General features: G+C 31.5%; 3 protein-coding genes across 3 annotated transcripts; 1 reads left to right on the forward strand and 2 right to left on the reverse strand.

The window, feature by feature from the left end:
* Positions 1-1,102: 1,102 nt before the first annotated feature.
* LOC108217052 (uncharacterized) lies at positions 1,103-8,813 on the forward strand. The gene is made up of 6 exons (XM_064086214.1): positions 1,103-1,114; positions 1,390-1,413; positions 4,364-4,608; positions 5,292-6,340; positions 7,717-7,782; positions 8,586-8,813. Exons 1-4 carry the CDS (start codon positions 1,103-1,105, stop codon positions 6,337-6,339), a joined length of 1,329 nt encoding a protein of 442 aa, XP_063942284.1. The 3' UTR covers position 6,340; positions 7,717-7,782; positions 8,586-8,813.
* Positions 8,814-10,953: 2,140 nt separating this feature from the next.
* LOC108217060 (transcription factor TCP21) lies at positions 10,954-11,577 on the reverse strand. Its single transcript, XM_017389913.1, has one exon. The coding sequence runs from the start codon at positions 11,575-11,577 to the stop codon at positions 10,954-10,956; it is 624 nt and encodes a 207-aa protein (XP_017245402.1).
* Positions 11,578-14,326: 2,749 nt separating this feature from the next.
* LOC108217069 (transcription factor PCF2) lies at positions 14,327-14,857 on the reverse strand. The gene has a single exon (XM_017389920.1). The coding sequence runs from the start codon at positions 14,855-14,857 to the stop codon at positions 14,327-14,329; it is 531 nt and encodes a 176-aa protein (XP_017245409.1).
* Positions 14,858-16,925: the final 2,068 nt, after the last annotated feature.

The following is a 16,925-nucleotide window of genomic DNA, read 5'->3' on the forward strand; positions in this document are numbered from 1 at the left end:
ACAGATATCTCTAAATTAATTTTGTTGTCATGATTTTAAATCAATATTATTGACATGTTTTTAAGTTTTATTATAATATAATTTTAAGCTCAGTGAGCGGTAAAATTATTATAGGAACTTGATAAAAATTAATCATATAACTTAATAATAGTGACTATTTTGTGATAATTGCTGAAATTTAATTATGTATTCGTTGATTATATTAAAACTAATTTTATAAGTCTAATCAATCCATACCTTGTTAATCTATAACAAGGCATGACAACTGAGTTATTAAACCAAAAATTATTAACCTAGGGGACTTATAATGCAAAAGAAGGGAAATCGGCCAGATTAAAATTACCTTCTGGCCTCTGGGAGGTCGGTTTGATATCCAAAAACTAGAAGCTTGCAAAAAGAAGGCTAAGAGAAATAGGAGACTTATAAGTAAGGATTTCAATACCTATATGTCATATGTGGTCAAAGCATAAGTAAATTCGTTTAGACGATGACTATTGAATTTAGTGGAATTTGTTAAGGACAACACATCAACATTCACATCATCTTTACAATTTAAACCCAACTTTTCCCCTACAAAAATGTAAAATCTAAACAAGTAAAACACCCTGATAATTTTATCATAATTACCTCAAAAATTTCCACCATTATTGCAACCTTTATCCACAATACCATCATAAATTATGCAAATCAAATCATCGTCATCCTTATTGTATCCCTAACTCTTTGTCCTTTTCCATCTTTATCTCTCTCTTTGTTGTTATAATTTTGATATCTTAATGTCTGTGTATCAAGATCTATTCTACTGTCAATCCTAATTTTCTCCTTTTTAGTATCTTCAATATAGCTTTGATATATGCTCACTTCTTAAGTCAAAACTATCACAAATGTGTTCTTTAAATTATCATTCCGATTCATTTAGTTATTATAGAAAAGACTAGTTAAGTTAGTAAATCAAAATTATACTACTAATTAAATGTTTCTGTTTATTTGGTTTGTAGTTTTGCATCGGATATCTGTTACAAATTTTTAAGTTACGAAACAGTTTTTGTGCAACTTGGCTTTCTGTTTATATTTTACCAGTAATAATTAGTTCTCGTTGATCATGCCATATCAGGTATGTAGTGTGCTTATTATATAGATAATCAAGGAGTAGCCTAATTATAGACAATTGGATATCTAAAACGGTCAGGAACTCATTGCCTTCTTCTTTGCTTTGTAATTGGCAAGAAACTCTAGCTCTATCATTTTACTTTGGATTTTGAGTGTATTTATGATTCAGAGCTCTTGATTTATGTAGTGTTATTATTTATATGTCTTCTTAGCTTTTTATGTCAATTTGTTTGTCAAGTTGCTCTTTGTTTTTATGCTCTTCTCTAAAATCTTATACAGGCAGTTGAGGAAGTAAAGAACAAGGTTATTTTCAAAGAAACAGCCAGGCCATCAGGGTGAGCAACATGTACAAACTCTTTAAATTTCACCAATATTTGTATAAGATTTGTTTTGTCGACTGTGACTTATCATCTTTTGAATCTATATTTATATAAGATTTGTATTGGGAATCGTGATCTACAATCTGTATCTATCTTTCTTTTATCATATCCCTCCATCATCATGGTTGCAATCTAAGACTTAGCATAGTATTCTAAGACTTTATTGAATTATGTAATTCTTATTACTATTTCATAAATTATCTAGGAACAAAATCTATAAACTGCTGCTGTGTAAATATAACATGTGCATTATATCTATTCAATGCCCATCAAGTTATTTCTTCAAACTTGTTATTATGTGACTTGTCTGACCTCCGTTTGTACCATCTACCTGCATTTGTATCATCACATCTAAAACTGGAAGTTATATGATAAAGGATGTTGAGCAAGCCGCGAGACTATGAATTGCTGAGCTCATATTTAGTCGTTTGTATGTTGAATAGTTCATTTGTTTCGCCTTGTAACTGCTTCATTTCACTTTTTGTTTAATTTTCTAATGCATTTATAATTTAATATATACATGTGGCATGGTAGCAATAAGTTGTTATGAATCTGCCGTGGTTGTTTCATTGACTAACATAAGTTGACTAACTATATATATCATTGTTCATGTATAGGCTATGGCGCCAAAAAAGACAAAGGCAAAAAGAAAATGGCTATTTCTCAAGGGATGATGATGGTGATTGCGATGAGGAAGATTGAAATGAAGCTACCTAGCTAGATGCATTATTGGTAGGGATGCTGATTTTGTTAAAACATTGCTTTTGTCTTTTGTTCAGCTGTAACGTATATGATTGTTGGCTTTTGCTAGCTTTTGGCTGATTGTTTAGCTGTAACATTTATGTCGTACATAATTTTATAACTGTCCTTTTGTAAATATATGAATGCTTGTTGGCTTTTAAATTATGTTGTACTGAATTTTAATGGATATGATTTTTGATTTTGGTTTTGAAATTGGATATTGTATGTGCATTGTTGGTTTGGTAAAATAACAGGGATATGGTATAGTTTATAATGTAAATACTGCAATTTTTTGAAATTTTATCTCCAGAAAACCGACCAAATTTGATCATTTCCGACCAAGAATGGTAAAAAAGAACCCAGAAAACCAACCAGATGTATACATTTCCGACCAAATTCATATCCTAAAACCAAGAAAAACGGCCAACTCATTTCTGACCAACTCATTTCTGACCAGATGTATGCAATTTGGATGGTCGGTTTTAGCCCAGAAGCTCCTCCAATGGACCCTGAAAGCCATTTCTGACCAACTCATTTCCGACCACTGGGTGGTCGGTTTTAGCCCAGAAGCTCATCCAATGGACCCTGAAAAGGCATTTCCAGTAATATCCCTTGTTAATATTTTATTAGAGTTTAGAATTATAGGAAATAGGAAATAAAATATTATGTGATGAATTTTTTTGTTTTTTATGATTAAAATATAATATCCCTATAATTTAATATAGTTATTATATAATAGAGATTGTTAATTTATAATAATATAATAATATTAGAATCTGTTTTAGAATAGAATTAATAATAGTAGCTTAGTAATTTGATTAGAAAGAGAATTAGCAATTTCCGTTAATAATAATAATATTTGTTAATTAGGATGATTTGATTTTAAGTAGAATTAGTGATTAGATCATAATAAGTTTAATATTAATTATTAGAGTCCTATTAGTTGTAGGTTATTTAAAAGCCTGTATATAATCATGAGCCTTTCTCTTTAAAACACGCGTTAAAACCCTAAGAAAAGATTTAGAGCCGCCTGTACAGAGGAAACAGAGGAATGACAGAGTGTGACTGCGGGTTGAAGCAGTGAGCAAGGTATTATGCCATGACCATTCATGTACATTACAGAACGATAAAGTCTTATTATTATTTTATTATTGCTAGATCTTTTGTGTTGCTGCACTCCGATATAAGTTTTGACACACCAGTAAGCTACTCATTAATATGAGTAGAAGCATGTTAAACTTGTCCATTAACCAAGATTTAAATAGGTTAAGATTTAATATTTAATTTTCGTGTTACTATTTTGGTATTGTGATATGATTTAGGTTTTGTCCTTTCGTTATGTTCGTTGATTTCGTAGTTTGGTTATTATTTTAAATATGAGATTTAATCATGTTAATAATCTGGGATTGTTATTACTGTCAAACATATATATTTAAATCATTTTTTATATATTAGTTGTATAATAATATATATTAATTAATTAGAACTTACTAAGATATTTAAGTGTTAGCTGTGCTGCAACATTATTTTTGTACATATTCATATTGAGAATATATTTTTATATTTTATTTACGTAACTCTGGAGTGTAACTTTGGAGTTTAGGTAATTTGCATGCATGACATAATTGTCGTCGTGATTTTACTTTATGCATAAATATGAGAGTGCTATCCTATTATTATACAAAGGAATGGACGTGACAGACTATTAAATTCTTTTAAAGTGAGTACTGTGATGTGTCATTTTTCGGTAATTAAAATTAAAATATTATAATGTTTTATATCTAGATCAAGGGCATTAATTTGGCGGACTGTTTCGGATTTGTGTTAGTGCTAGAGTTCGCTATTTTCGAGGTACGAATTTCTTTATTCTTTTCTCCTCATTTATATTTTAATTACTCGTTATATGTTTTGATCGGGTTAATTATACTTTACGTGTACTTTTGGTACCCATTGTCCTATTCTGTTCGTACTCTCGGTTGTGGGAAATTATTATTATCAACTCATTTATATTTGTCTCGTTTTGTTTCGCATTTATCTGCGACATTGTTTTGTTATGTTCTGTTCAATGAGTTTGGCAATTTTTGTAACCTTTCTGTTGGGCTCTTAAACCTATCTGTGTGGTTAAATCACAGACGAGTTCATGGAGTTTGGAGTGTCTGGTGAACTCGGCACTTACTCGTATCAGTGCTGTGAGTATACGAGCACGTCTCTGGAGTATGAGATTGTGTATAGATCATGATCGCTATTGTGTGTTTTCTTCTCGTGGATTACCGGAGAAGGATTCTCTGTATTGTAGAAATGCTTTGTGCATTCCTTGTGTTTTCTTCTCGTGGATTACCGGAGAAAGATTCTTTGTTTTGTACTCTGCTTTGTGCAAGTACATATTCGTATAAGAGACCCATATTGTCCCCACCTCATCCGTCACTCAGCCTTACTTTCAGTTTCATTGTTAGCTCAATTGTTTTAAATTTTTGTCCTACTAATTCGCTAAATATTGTATACTGTTTCTAAATTACATTATTGGTTTTGTATTGTTTTTATTTTTGAACTCTGTGCTGGTAGACACAATCATTCAGTTGTTTAAAATATTATTTTCTTTTAAAATTATATTCGTACTGGGCGTCTGGCTCACTCAGTTTATTTTCTTTCCGCAGGTAATCAGGGGTTAGCGGGACTTGAGATGAGTGCTACCCAAATTAGTTTGTTAGATTATTTAACAAATTTCAGGACTTGGTTTAGATGAATTTAAACTCTTATTAGTGTCATTTGGAGACTTCCGAACTACTTTTAGACATTGATATTATTATTTTTATTTCTCAGTTTTTGGTTAATATCGTTCATGTTTGATTTCGGTAATTCATTGTTAAATAATAGCCTGAAAATTTGGGCTGTTACATTTTGGCATCAGAGCTCAGGTTATGATTCTGTAGACTAGCCTTAGGGCATTTGACCTGTGAGTTTGGGTTTTACTTCGTATGGGTAGAAGTAAGATTTTTGATACAACGCTGCGATATTTACTCGATGTTTACTCTATATGTGTTTTCATAATAAATGTTGCAGGATGCCACCTAGAAGAGATACCTCGAGAGGACAACAAATAGTGATGGATAGGGAGACTTTCTTGGACATGGTTAGGGAAGTTGCGAATCAACAAAGACAGAACCCTGGCGCTAATAATGTGCCAAATCAAGAAGGTCAAACTATGTTCGACAGTTTTATGAAGCAAAGGCCTAACTGTTTCAAGGAAGCCAAACACCCTATGGATGCTGAGGCTTGGATCGATCACATGGAGAAGATATTTCGTGTACTAAATTGTTCTGAGGAAGAAAAAGCTCGCTTTGGTGTTTACCGTCTGGAAGGGGATGCTGGCACATGGTGGAAATCAGTGGTGGCTTCCCATCCGGCTGGATATGAGGACACTCTCACCTGGAATGTGTTTAAGGCGCAATTTGATCAGAGATATTTTCCTGCTAGTGTTCGTGAGGAGTATGCTCGAGAATATCAGAGTATAGCTCAGGGAGAAGACGAGTCAGTAGCCGATTTTCAGGTTCGATTTCAGAGATTGGCTGGTTATGCCCGATCTATTGTTGGGAACGAGCAAGATAAAATTATGAAGTTTAAATGGGCTTTGAAGGATTCTGTACGCAACCATATCATTTCTAATCGCTACGCTACTATGGATAGTTTGGTGGACAGTGCTAGGGATCAGGAGCTTCATCAGGTTGACTGTGCCAAACGTCTTGAGGTTCAGAATCAGAAAAGAAAGAGAGGTGATGACACAACCAAGGAAACACAAGATTTTCAGAAAAACGGAGAATCTTCAGATGTATTCACGCAGACTGATCGTAGATACAACACTCGAAATTTTTATCAGGGTAAAGGGAACCAAGAAAAAGGACAAAATGGATCATCTAACAAGTATCAGGGTGAAGAAAAATCTCGTTGTAGGCATTGTGGGAAGACCCATGGCGGAAGTACATGTCATTGGACTACTGGCGCTTGTTTTAGATGCGGAAAACAAGGCCACACTATTCGAGACTGCAAGAAATCGTTTAATCAGCGCGATGATCAAGATGGACAGATGAAAAAGAATGCTATAAATGAATAAGGTATTAATTTTCAAAATATTTTATATACAGATTATGTTATAATTTCATTTGCCTCATATATGAATATTGTTGATCTTATGGATTTGGAATATTTATTTATATTTCATCATAGATAAGTATGTGTTTAGCTATGTGATATGTTCATTTAATTTCGAGGACGAAATTATATTAAGGGGGGGAGAATGTAATATCCCTTGTTAATATTTTATTAGAGTTTAGAATTATAGGAAATAGGAAATAAAATATTATGTGATGAATTTTTTTGTTTTTTATGATTAAAATATAATATCCCTATAATTTAATATAGTTATTATATAATAGAGATTGTTAATTTATAATAATATAATAATATTAGAATCTGTTTTAGAATAGAATTAATAATAGTAGCTTAGTAATTTGATTAGAAAGAGAATTAGCAATTTCAGTTAATAATAATAATATTTGTTAATTAGGATGATTTGATTTTAAGTAGAATTAGTGATTAGATCATAATAAGTTTAATATTAATTATTAGAGTCCTATTAGTTGTAGGTTATTTAAAGGCCTGTATATAATCATGAGCCTTTCTCTTTAAAACACGCATTAAAACCCTAAGAAAAGATTTAGAGCCGCCTGTACAGAGGAAACAGAGGAATGACAGAGTGTGACTGCGGGTTGAAGCAGTGAGCAAGGTATTATGCCATGACCATTCATGTACATTACAGAACGATAAAGTCTTATTATTATTTTATTATTGCTAGATCTTTTGTGTTGCTGCACTCCGATATAAGTTTTGACACACCAGTAAGCTACTCATTAATATGAGTAGAAGCATGTTAAACTTGTCCATTAACCAAGATTTAAATAGGTTAAGATTTAATATTTAATTTTCGTGTTACTATTTTGGTATTGTGATATGATTTAGGTTTTGTCCTTTCGTTATGTTCGTTATGTTCGTTGATTTCGTAGTCTGGTTATTATTTTAAATATGAGATGTAATCATGTTAATAATCTGGGATTGTTATTACTGTCAAACATATATATTTAAATCATTTTTTATATATTAGTTGTATAATAATATATATTAATTAATTAGAACTTACTAAGATATTTAAGTGTTAGCTGTGCTGCAACATTATTTTTGTACATATTCATATTGAGAATATATTTTTATATTTTATTTACGTAACTCTGGAGTGTAACTTTGGAGTTTAGGTAATTTGCATGCATGACATAATTGTCGTCGTGATTTTACTTTATGCATAAATATGAGAGTGCTATCCTATTATTATACAAAGGAATGGACGTGACAGACTATTAAATTCTTTTAAAGTGAGTACTGTGATGTGTCATTTTTCGGTAATTAAAATTAAAATATTATAATGTTTTATATCTAGATCAAGGGCATTAATTTGGCGGACTGTTTCGGATTTGTGTTAGTGCTAGAGTTCGCTATTTTCGAGGTATGAATTTCTTTATTCTTTTCTCCTCATTTATATTTTAATTACTCGTTATATGTTTTGATCGGGTTAATTATACTTTACTTGTACTTTTGGTACCCATTGTCCTATTCTGTTCGTACTCTCGGTTGTGGGCAATTATTATTATCAACTCATTTATATTTGTCTCGTTTTGTTTCGCATTTATCTGCGACATTGTTTTGTTATGTTCTGTTCAATGAGTTTGGCAATTTTTGTAACCTTTCTGTTAGGCTCTTAAACCTATCTGTGTGGTTAAATCACAGACGAGTTCATGGAGTTTGGAGTGTCTGGTGAACTCGGCACTTACTCGTATCAGTGCTGTGAGTATACGAGCACGTCTCTGGAGTATGAGATTGTGTATAGATCATGATCGCTATTGTGTGTTTTCTTCTCGTGGATTACCGGAGAAGGATTCTCTGTATTGTAGAAATGTTTTGTGCATTCCTTGTGTTTTTTTCTCGTGGATTACCGGAGAAAGATTCTTTGTTTTGTACTCTTCTTTGTGCAAGTACATATTCGTATAAGAGACCCATATTGTCCCCACCTCATCCGTCACTCAGCCTTACTTTCAGTTTCATTGTTAGCTCAATTGTTTTAAATTATTGTCCTACTAATTCGCTAAATATTGTATACTGTTTCTAAATTACATTATTGGTTTTGTATTGTTTTTATTTTTGAACTCTGTGCTGGTAGACACAATCATTCAGTTGTTTAAAATATTATTTTCTTTTAAAATTATATTCGTACTGGGCGTCTGGCTCACTCAGTTTATTTTCTTTCCGCAGGTAATCAGGGGTTAGCGGGACTTGAGATGAGTGCTACCCAAATTAGTTTGTTAGATTATTTAACAAATTTCAGGACTTGGTTTAGATGAATTTAAACTCTTATTAGTGTCATTTGGAGACTTCCGAACTACTTTTAGACATTGATATTATTATTTTTATTTCTCAGTTTTTGGTTAATATCGTTCATGTTTGATTTCGGTAATTCATTGTTAAATAATAGCCTGAAAATTTGGGCTGTTACATTTCCGACCGATTCATTTCAGACCACAATGTGGTCGTTTTTACAACTGGGTCCCACAGCTGAGCCCTGAACTTCTTTACCGACCAACACATTTCCGACCGTCATTGGTCGGTTTTGAGACAATCCACGTGTATGACACGTCAACAGTGGGCCAGATTTATCTGATACAATCCACGTGTATATGGACATGGCAACACATTTCCGACTGACAGAATCGGTCGGTTATATAACTCATTTCGGACCGATACGTCATTTCCGACTCGGTTTAAAGGGACCGACGTGGTCGGTCGGTCGGTGGTCGGAAATGCCCGCTTTTCTTGTAGTGTTCCCGTGCTACCACACCTATCATTAGATTCATACGTATTAGTGGATCATTTGAAATAAAATATGTATCTTACCTTTTCAATATTATCTTTTTATTTGATTAAGATGGTGATTTCATCAGTGAGCTTTTATTTTTATTTTTACTTAAATATATAATCATAACCATTTTAAAGAGAACATGAAAATATTATTATTATTATTATTATTATTATTATTATTATTATTATTATTATTATTATTATTATTATTATTATTATTATTATTATGCATTTAATATTTCATGAGCCTCTCACAGAAAATATATATCATGGATCCCAGAGCTCATTATTTAGCTCAAAATGATTTGTCCTTTGCAGAAACATAACATAGCTGACTAAGTATTTTTTTGTATCACAGTGTATTTTTTAATATTATTATTTTTATAATTGATATCACCTTAATATAGTTTATTTTGATGAATCCACCCAAAAATAACGAGTGCTTGACAATTAAAAAAATTATTAATATAGTTCAACAATATTAATTAAATTAGTTGTTACAAAGTTATCTCTTATATTTAATATTTAATATTTAATTTTAATAATAAAAAAACTAATATATTTATATGATAGTTCAATATATATAAGAATATAATTTTAGGTATTAGTTTTTTATTTCTATATGACGTATTATTAACTCATAACATGTATAATATTTTTTAATTTTCTCAGATAGGGCTTACGTATACAAATATTTGTGTAAACCCAACACATAAAATATAAAATAGGCAGCTCGTTATTGAGTTCAAAGAACTATACGTATATATGCACATTAGGATTATGCACGTGCCCACCTACTTTTCATATATTAATAATTTAGGAATCGGCTTTTATTTATATATTTAATATTTAATTTTTGTGAATCCTTTGTAAGTGGATATAAATTATATTTTGTATTGCAAAATGTAAACTGTGTTAATGTCTTTATGTATTATTTATTTAAATTATTATGCCTTTTCGAGAGAGTGTCATATGTGATGATTTTTTGATCGTTTATGTAGTTTTTTTGTCATTAATTAACGATTGTATAATTCTAAATAACTTTGTTTCGTTTTGATTCCTTATTTCCCTTCTTTTCTCTCCCTCGATCTTTATTTTTACATTTCCGTGGACTTTATATATTTTAATTGGGTTTTCTTTTCGTTCATTAAAGAAATGTAACCAAATTTCCGGTGCCATCTCTGCATCACCTTTGATTAATCGAGACTTATTTGAATAAGATTTCTATTTTTCTTTTTTTGATTCGCGAATTTAACTTTTACTTCAAGTTAAATTTTTTATCTAAATTTTTGTGAGACATCTATAATGCCCTCTAGTTATATGAAAGATCTTATTATTATGAAAGAAATTCTTGCTTTTAGTATTATATTCCGATACAATTAATTGACGTGAAAGTATATTAAAAATATATGATGTAGTAAAATGTATCAAGTATATCTTATCTTATTGTGTTTTATTAGTAAGAAGGTGAAATGATATTCTATCAATTATTTTTTTATTAATTAAGGGGTCATTTTCTTTTTTTAAAGGAATTAAGGGGTCATTTGGTTAACCTTAAATTAATATAAGTGTTTTTTTGCTTAAAGTGATTAAAGTATTTGATAAATAAGTAGAAGTCGTGAAATAAAAGACAATATTCTCAATTTTTATAAGTATTTCTTGAGTTTTACATAAAAAATACGAATAAATACTTATGACTTGCTAGAAATGGGGTTTTTAAGCCCCACCAAACAACCCCTTACTACTAAAGCAAACCTTAGAAATTCTACACACACGACACTTTATAAAATAAAATTAAGGACCCCCAAAACTCTAAAAACTCTCCATTCCTCCCGGGACATTCAAATGTCATTCCATCAGAGCTAACGCTTGACCACCCCGGCGCATACGGACCCGGCATCCTCATGCCAATGCCACGAGTGAGAGCCAGCGGCACAGGCCACACCTGTTGTGGCTCGCCTCCATCTTCAGGCACCATAAAAAATCCTTTCCCTGGTACAAACACGGGATTGGGATTCCCAGGCGCAAATCCCGAGGTCTTCGGAACACCATCCTGGCCAACAGCCTCAGCTTTCTTTTTCTCAGGGACTTCCAGGGCCTCAGAAGTGGCACCAGCAGCATTAGCAGACGGAATTGCAGTGCCAGGCCCCTGAACCATGGACTCCTCCTCACGTTCTAGAAGCCACTCAACAGTTTCACCTGAGGACTTGAAGCCCAAATCTTTCGTCAATTGGGAGATCTGAGCAGCACATGCAGCGGGCATTTTGATCTTCCTGCCCCGACCCTCCACCTTGGTTTGCTTGTCCTTCATGGGTTTTGGACCAGAACTGGTTTGTTGGGATCCGCTGTTGGCTTGGGAATCACTGTCATAATCTTTAACTGTAGACATGATTGCTTAATACAATTCTCTGGCAATGCGCACAACAGTCTTTATATAGTATCTGGACGAGGCGTTATTAATTACGTGCATATATCAAAATCTGCTACTCCCTCTGTCCCATTTTAACTGCCTTTTTAGAGAGATGCACACAAACCAATTTTTACATTTATGGAGGTGTTTATTTGAATACTTTTACCTAGCTACCCCTAGTAAAGTCAAACTAAACCACTATTTGTATTGCATAGAAAATATAAGGTGCATTAATGAGGGGTAGAATTGAAATTCAACTACCAAATAGTTCACGAAAACAAGAAAAAATCACTTATTTTGGGACAACAACCAAATTCTAAAAAGGCTGTTAAAATGGGACGGAGGGAGTAGATATTATCTCGATACTGCATTTTGTTAAATCTGGGGGTCCCATGGTATATTATACTCCCTCCGTCCCATTTTAACTGCTTTTGACTTTTTTACACGTATTTTAAGATGTTAAAAAAATCATATCTAAACATAGTTATTCTTTATAAAATTTATATCAAATTAAAGTTTGGAATCTAAACTTTTATTTGATATAAGAATTGAACTTTTTTATTGAGTGTAGCTATTTTTTTTTACGCCTCAATATACGTGTTAAAAAGTCAAACATCAGTTAAAATGGGACAGAGGGAGTACGTTTCTGGTGTTGATTATCGAATAGATATCATCTTTTAATGGATTTTATTATCCAGGCAATTACCCTTTTTCTATATTCGATTTTCTAAAAAATTATCTATTGTTATGTAACAGGTCATGCCAACTTGTAATTATGTATTCAATTGAGATTTTAATGATTTTTATACAGTGTGTGGAATTTAATATATCATATCAATTTGATTTTGATTTTATACGGATTTTTGATAAAATTTAATTTAGCGGAGTTGATGTTGAGTATTTAAGATTTAAGCACATTGAACAAAATATCATGCATATTGGTATAATTTCAAATATCATAAAATAATCGTACAACATTCAACATTTTTTTATGGTTAGAAAAATCCATCAATAATTGAATATCATCATATTTTAATATTTTTAAATAATTTTAATTGAATACCATCGAATTTTTAAGCATAACTTAAAATCTTGATTGAATATTAATACCAGATTTTGAGCAGGATTTAAAATCCTAAACGAATACTCCAAGATTCTGATACATTTTTTAAAATTCACCCCTCAACTTTATTTTTTGATTTCATAAATGAAATAAATATTTTACAATCCGAATTGAATACACCCCTCAACTTGATTTTTTGATTTTTTTTATGTAAAAAGCATGTAATGAGACTATAATATGCTCCAATGTTTAGTCATATATTAGCATAAATTTTAAATTCATTGGAAAATATATAGTACTATTTTAAATTTCTTATACACACTACAACAAAATCCGCTAATTTCGACTACTAGAAAAAACATATTATTGATCAATATCTCTCTTGAAAATGTTGTGTATGGTAAATGTGTCAAGGTCAAATCTCACATTTTTCTTCGAAAATTTGGTCAAATCCCGATTTCTTAATTGGAAATATGTTGATCCAAATGCAAAAACTTGCTCATCACAGACCCAAAATATCATGATTTATTGGTGTATTTTTTGGTTATATTTGTAAACTCATTTAAAGTCTCCACATTACTTGACGTGGGACTCGAATATTACAAACTCTTTCGTTCGATCATTCCTAACGGTCTCGTCCTACTAAAATGGATAGCCCATAAACTCATATATCGCAAAACAAATAGCACATAGCTCAGATTGTACATTTCCAACTATTATGAAATAATACAGATTCCAAGTCTTTTCCCGTAAATAGGGCCAAATTCCAATTCCGAAATCGAATAAGTTGCAATATAATGACCTAAGTGCAATACGTACGTTAAGCTCTCTATAAGTCCATCTCAAACCCAAGAAGATATGATTTATTAGTGCAGTGATTATCATCCGATTATAACAATTTTTAGAGTTCACCCAATATGAACTTAATTGATTAATCTCGACAACTAAAAATTTAAATTATCATTATAGTACGTGCTCATTTGTTGTAATAAGAGAAGCCACATCTTCAAATCACGGGTTCAAGAAAAATCTTATTTTTCAATTATAACAAAACATACATCATATTATATTTTTCACTAATAAATTCACTGGTGTCCATTCCGTTATCATGTAAGTTCATATCAAATTGTCATGGTCCACTCAATACTATTTATCATGCATATTTATCAATATCATAAAAAAATTGTATAGTATTAATCTCGCAATTATAATAAATCACCTTGCAAAATGTTTGAATTAAATTTCTGTGACCCAAATCATCCAAGAATATCATGTCGCAATGTCTCACCTCCTTTTTTGCTTTTTTTATACTCTCTAGAATTTCATGTTTTATTTGAGAACATTTATCAAACACATAATTATGAGCTCCACAGACCTCCATTAAGGATAAACATATTTCCTTTTGGCTTTCGATTATGTTTTGATTTTTTTTGTACATATCAAATGCCTAAATGAAAAATTGTATCAATTTACTTAAACGAAAAATTGTGTCAATTAATTTACTTAAATAATTATCAATGGGAGAAATTTGTTTTGATGCGAATTTTTTAAATAAAGAAAATGTCCTAATCCTGTAAATTCTCATCATTTTACTCATCTCACTACACATAAACTCCCCTATTATAATCAAAATCCCCCCTTCCCTAAATCAGACCTAGTCTTGTATCATTCAAAGGCCCCTTTACGAAACCTAATCTTCTTGCCCATCAATACCACCTCATCATACTCGTCCTCTGCAGCAGAGCTCACCCTCGCTTCGCAGCTAACGCTGGCCTGGTTCTGGTTCATCTTCATTCCATTTTCCGCCGCCATCCCATACCCTGGCACAGACATGGGGCTGGGACCCACAGCCGCAAGTCCCGAGGTCTTGGAAACATCCTCAGCAGCTCCCTCTTTCGTCTCCGGGACTCTGAGGGAGCCATCAGCAGTTACAGTAGCAATAGCAGGCACTGTTCCGGTTCCTGTAGCCCTAATAATGGCGGGCTCCGCTTGTTCAAGAAGCCACTGGATTGTTGCACCATCTGTGGCCAAACCCAACTCTTTGGTCAGTTGGAAGACCCGAGTAGCACAAAGAGTGGGCATTCGGATCCTACTGCCCCTACCCTCCACCTTGGTATACCTCTCTTTCTTTGGTGCCGGTTGGGAAGGACCGCCGCTCACTTGAGAATCACCCTTGAAATCTTTTTGTGAAGACATGCTTTGATTCATACAATTGTGGCGATACTCGTGTGTATATATAGCCGTCGACGAAAAGCATACATCTGTTATGTACATGAAACGTACGGTCCAGATTTTAGTTATAAGATGCGAACTATATCTTGTTAAAATCTGTTGGGACCCTGTGGTATATTTTGTGCTATTATTGGTCACTCCTGCAAAATCTCTTTCAAATAAATTTATTTGTGATTGATTATACAAATTCAAACTTAATTATATACTTTGTCCCTCTTAGGTACTTTATTTGGAGACCGGATTTTGACAAAAGACCATTTTAAACAGATTTAAAAAGAAGTTATGAGACTATATTTTGTATGTATTTTAGAATATTTGTCAAGTAATATAAAAATCTGTTAAAAATGAGAGGGATGGAAGAAATACCTTATATATATATAATCTACGTGAACGTTCCACTATTATAACATTTTTTTAGATTCATACCGATGTTAGTGGACCCTTTAAGATAAAATATGTATCTTAAATTTTTAATTTTATTTTATCATTTGATCCGGATCGTTCTACCATCCTGCTTATATTTCTATTTCATATATTATTCTTATCATCTTCAAAAAGCTTGAAAATGTTTTATAATTAATATGTATTAAATATTTCATGATCCCTCACAAATATATGTGTGTGTCATGAAATCGGAATAATTTTAAGATGGTTATTTAGCTCGAAATGAGATGTCCTTTGCAAAAACATCAGGTAACTGACTAAATTTTTCATGCTTTAATGTATCATTTATTATTAATATTTTTATAATTGATATTCCCTCAATAAGAGAAGTTTATTTTGATGAATCTACTAAAAAGTAACTGAGAGCTTGACAATTATAGAATAGCTATTAATGTAGTTAAATAATATCGGATAATTAGTTGATACAAATTTATACCATAAATTTAATATTTAATTTTAATAATAACAAAAAAAATATTTATACGACAATTCAATATAAGAATAAAATTTTCCAAATAATAATTTTTAATTTTAATACACACACATATACACACAACTTATTGGCAACTCATATAATGTTTAATATTTTTTTTAGTTTTTTTATTGGCAACTCATATAATGTCTAATATTTTTTTAGTTTTTTTATTGGAAACTCACATAATGTCTAATATTTTTATCGTTTTTTTATTAGATACTGCCTACATATACAAATTTTGTCTAAGCCCACCACATAAACACCTATTTATATCTAATGTTAACTGTGGTCATACATATGTTAAATGTGAGCATAAAAGTTAAAATTCATATTAATAAGATTCTGTATTCACTACTAATATGTATGATCATTATGGTCATCATCAATGATGTCAGTACGACTATGCATGATGATCATCATCATCATCAATGATGTCACGTGGAATTAACCTCAAATGACTGTTTTTCTATAGGAATTGAGGTAGGTAAGATAGGAGTTGAGGTATGTAAAGACTATGTTTCTTGTTATTATGGGAAAACTTAGTTTCAAATTTATATAATGCCTAACACTTTGGGTAGATTTTACTTTCATGCCAAATTTGATTGCTAACAATATTAGTAGAACATCATCAACTTGGTTATTGATGTCCAAGGGCATGTTACATCCTAGGTAAAAATACTACATTGAGTTGGAAATAGTCTAGTTTAAATTCTATAAATATAGAAAGTGTAAATATAGAAAATGTAAAAGGTGTTTGATTGAAAATTAATAGATTTATGATGTGTTAGTTAGGAACTCATCTAAGTTAAAACCTATTATTATCGGTAGGTTTTGCTTGTCAATGGCTAAATTTTTCTACTACTATATTTGATAAGAATTGATAGTAGTGTGTAAAGAATTGGATCTCACATTTATCATTAATTTCCTATTACATATGGTACAATAGAAAATACGCGACCATTTCCAGCAAAGATTTTCGGCTTCGGGATAGTAAATTATAGTTTAACCTATTGTGTAAGTATAACTTCTTACAACTTTATATAATCACACAACAATATTTTTGTTAAGATGTGATTATTGACCAACTTTCCTTTGATGCTAATTGTCTCACCC

The sequence above is a fragment of the Daucus carota genome, chromosome 1, assembly GCF_001625215.2.
Source record: "Daucus carota subsp. sativus chromosome 1, DH1 v3.0, whole genome shotgun sequence".
NCBI lineage: Eukaryota > Viridiplantae > Streptophyta > Magnoliopsida > Apiales > Apiaceae > Daucus > Daucus carota.

Bases quoted from the DNA above. Each gene is read 5' to 3' on its own strand.
- LOC108217052 (XM_064086214.1), top strand. The intron at 1,414-4,363 runs GTTATTTTCAAA...GTTAAATCACAG, and splicing joins TTGAGGAAGTAAAGAACAAG to ACGAGTTCATGGAGTTTGGA. The intron at 4,609-5,291 runs GTACATATTCGT...TAAATGTTGCAG, and splicing joins TTGTACTCTGCTTTGTGCAA to GATGCCACCTAGAAGAGATA.
- LOC108217060 (XM_017389913.1), bottom strand. From the start codon at position 11,577: ATGTCTACAGTTAAAGATTATGACAGTGATTCCCAAGCCAACAGCGGA.
- LOC108217069 (XM_017389920.1), bottom strand. From the start codon at position 14,857: ATGTCTTCACAAAAAGATTTCAAGGGTGATTCTCAAGTGAGCGGCGGT.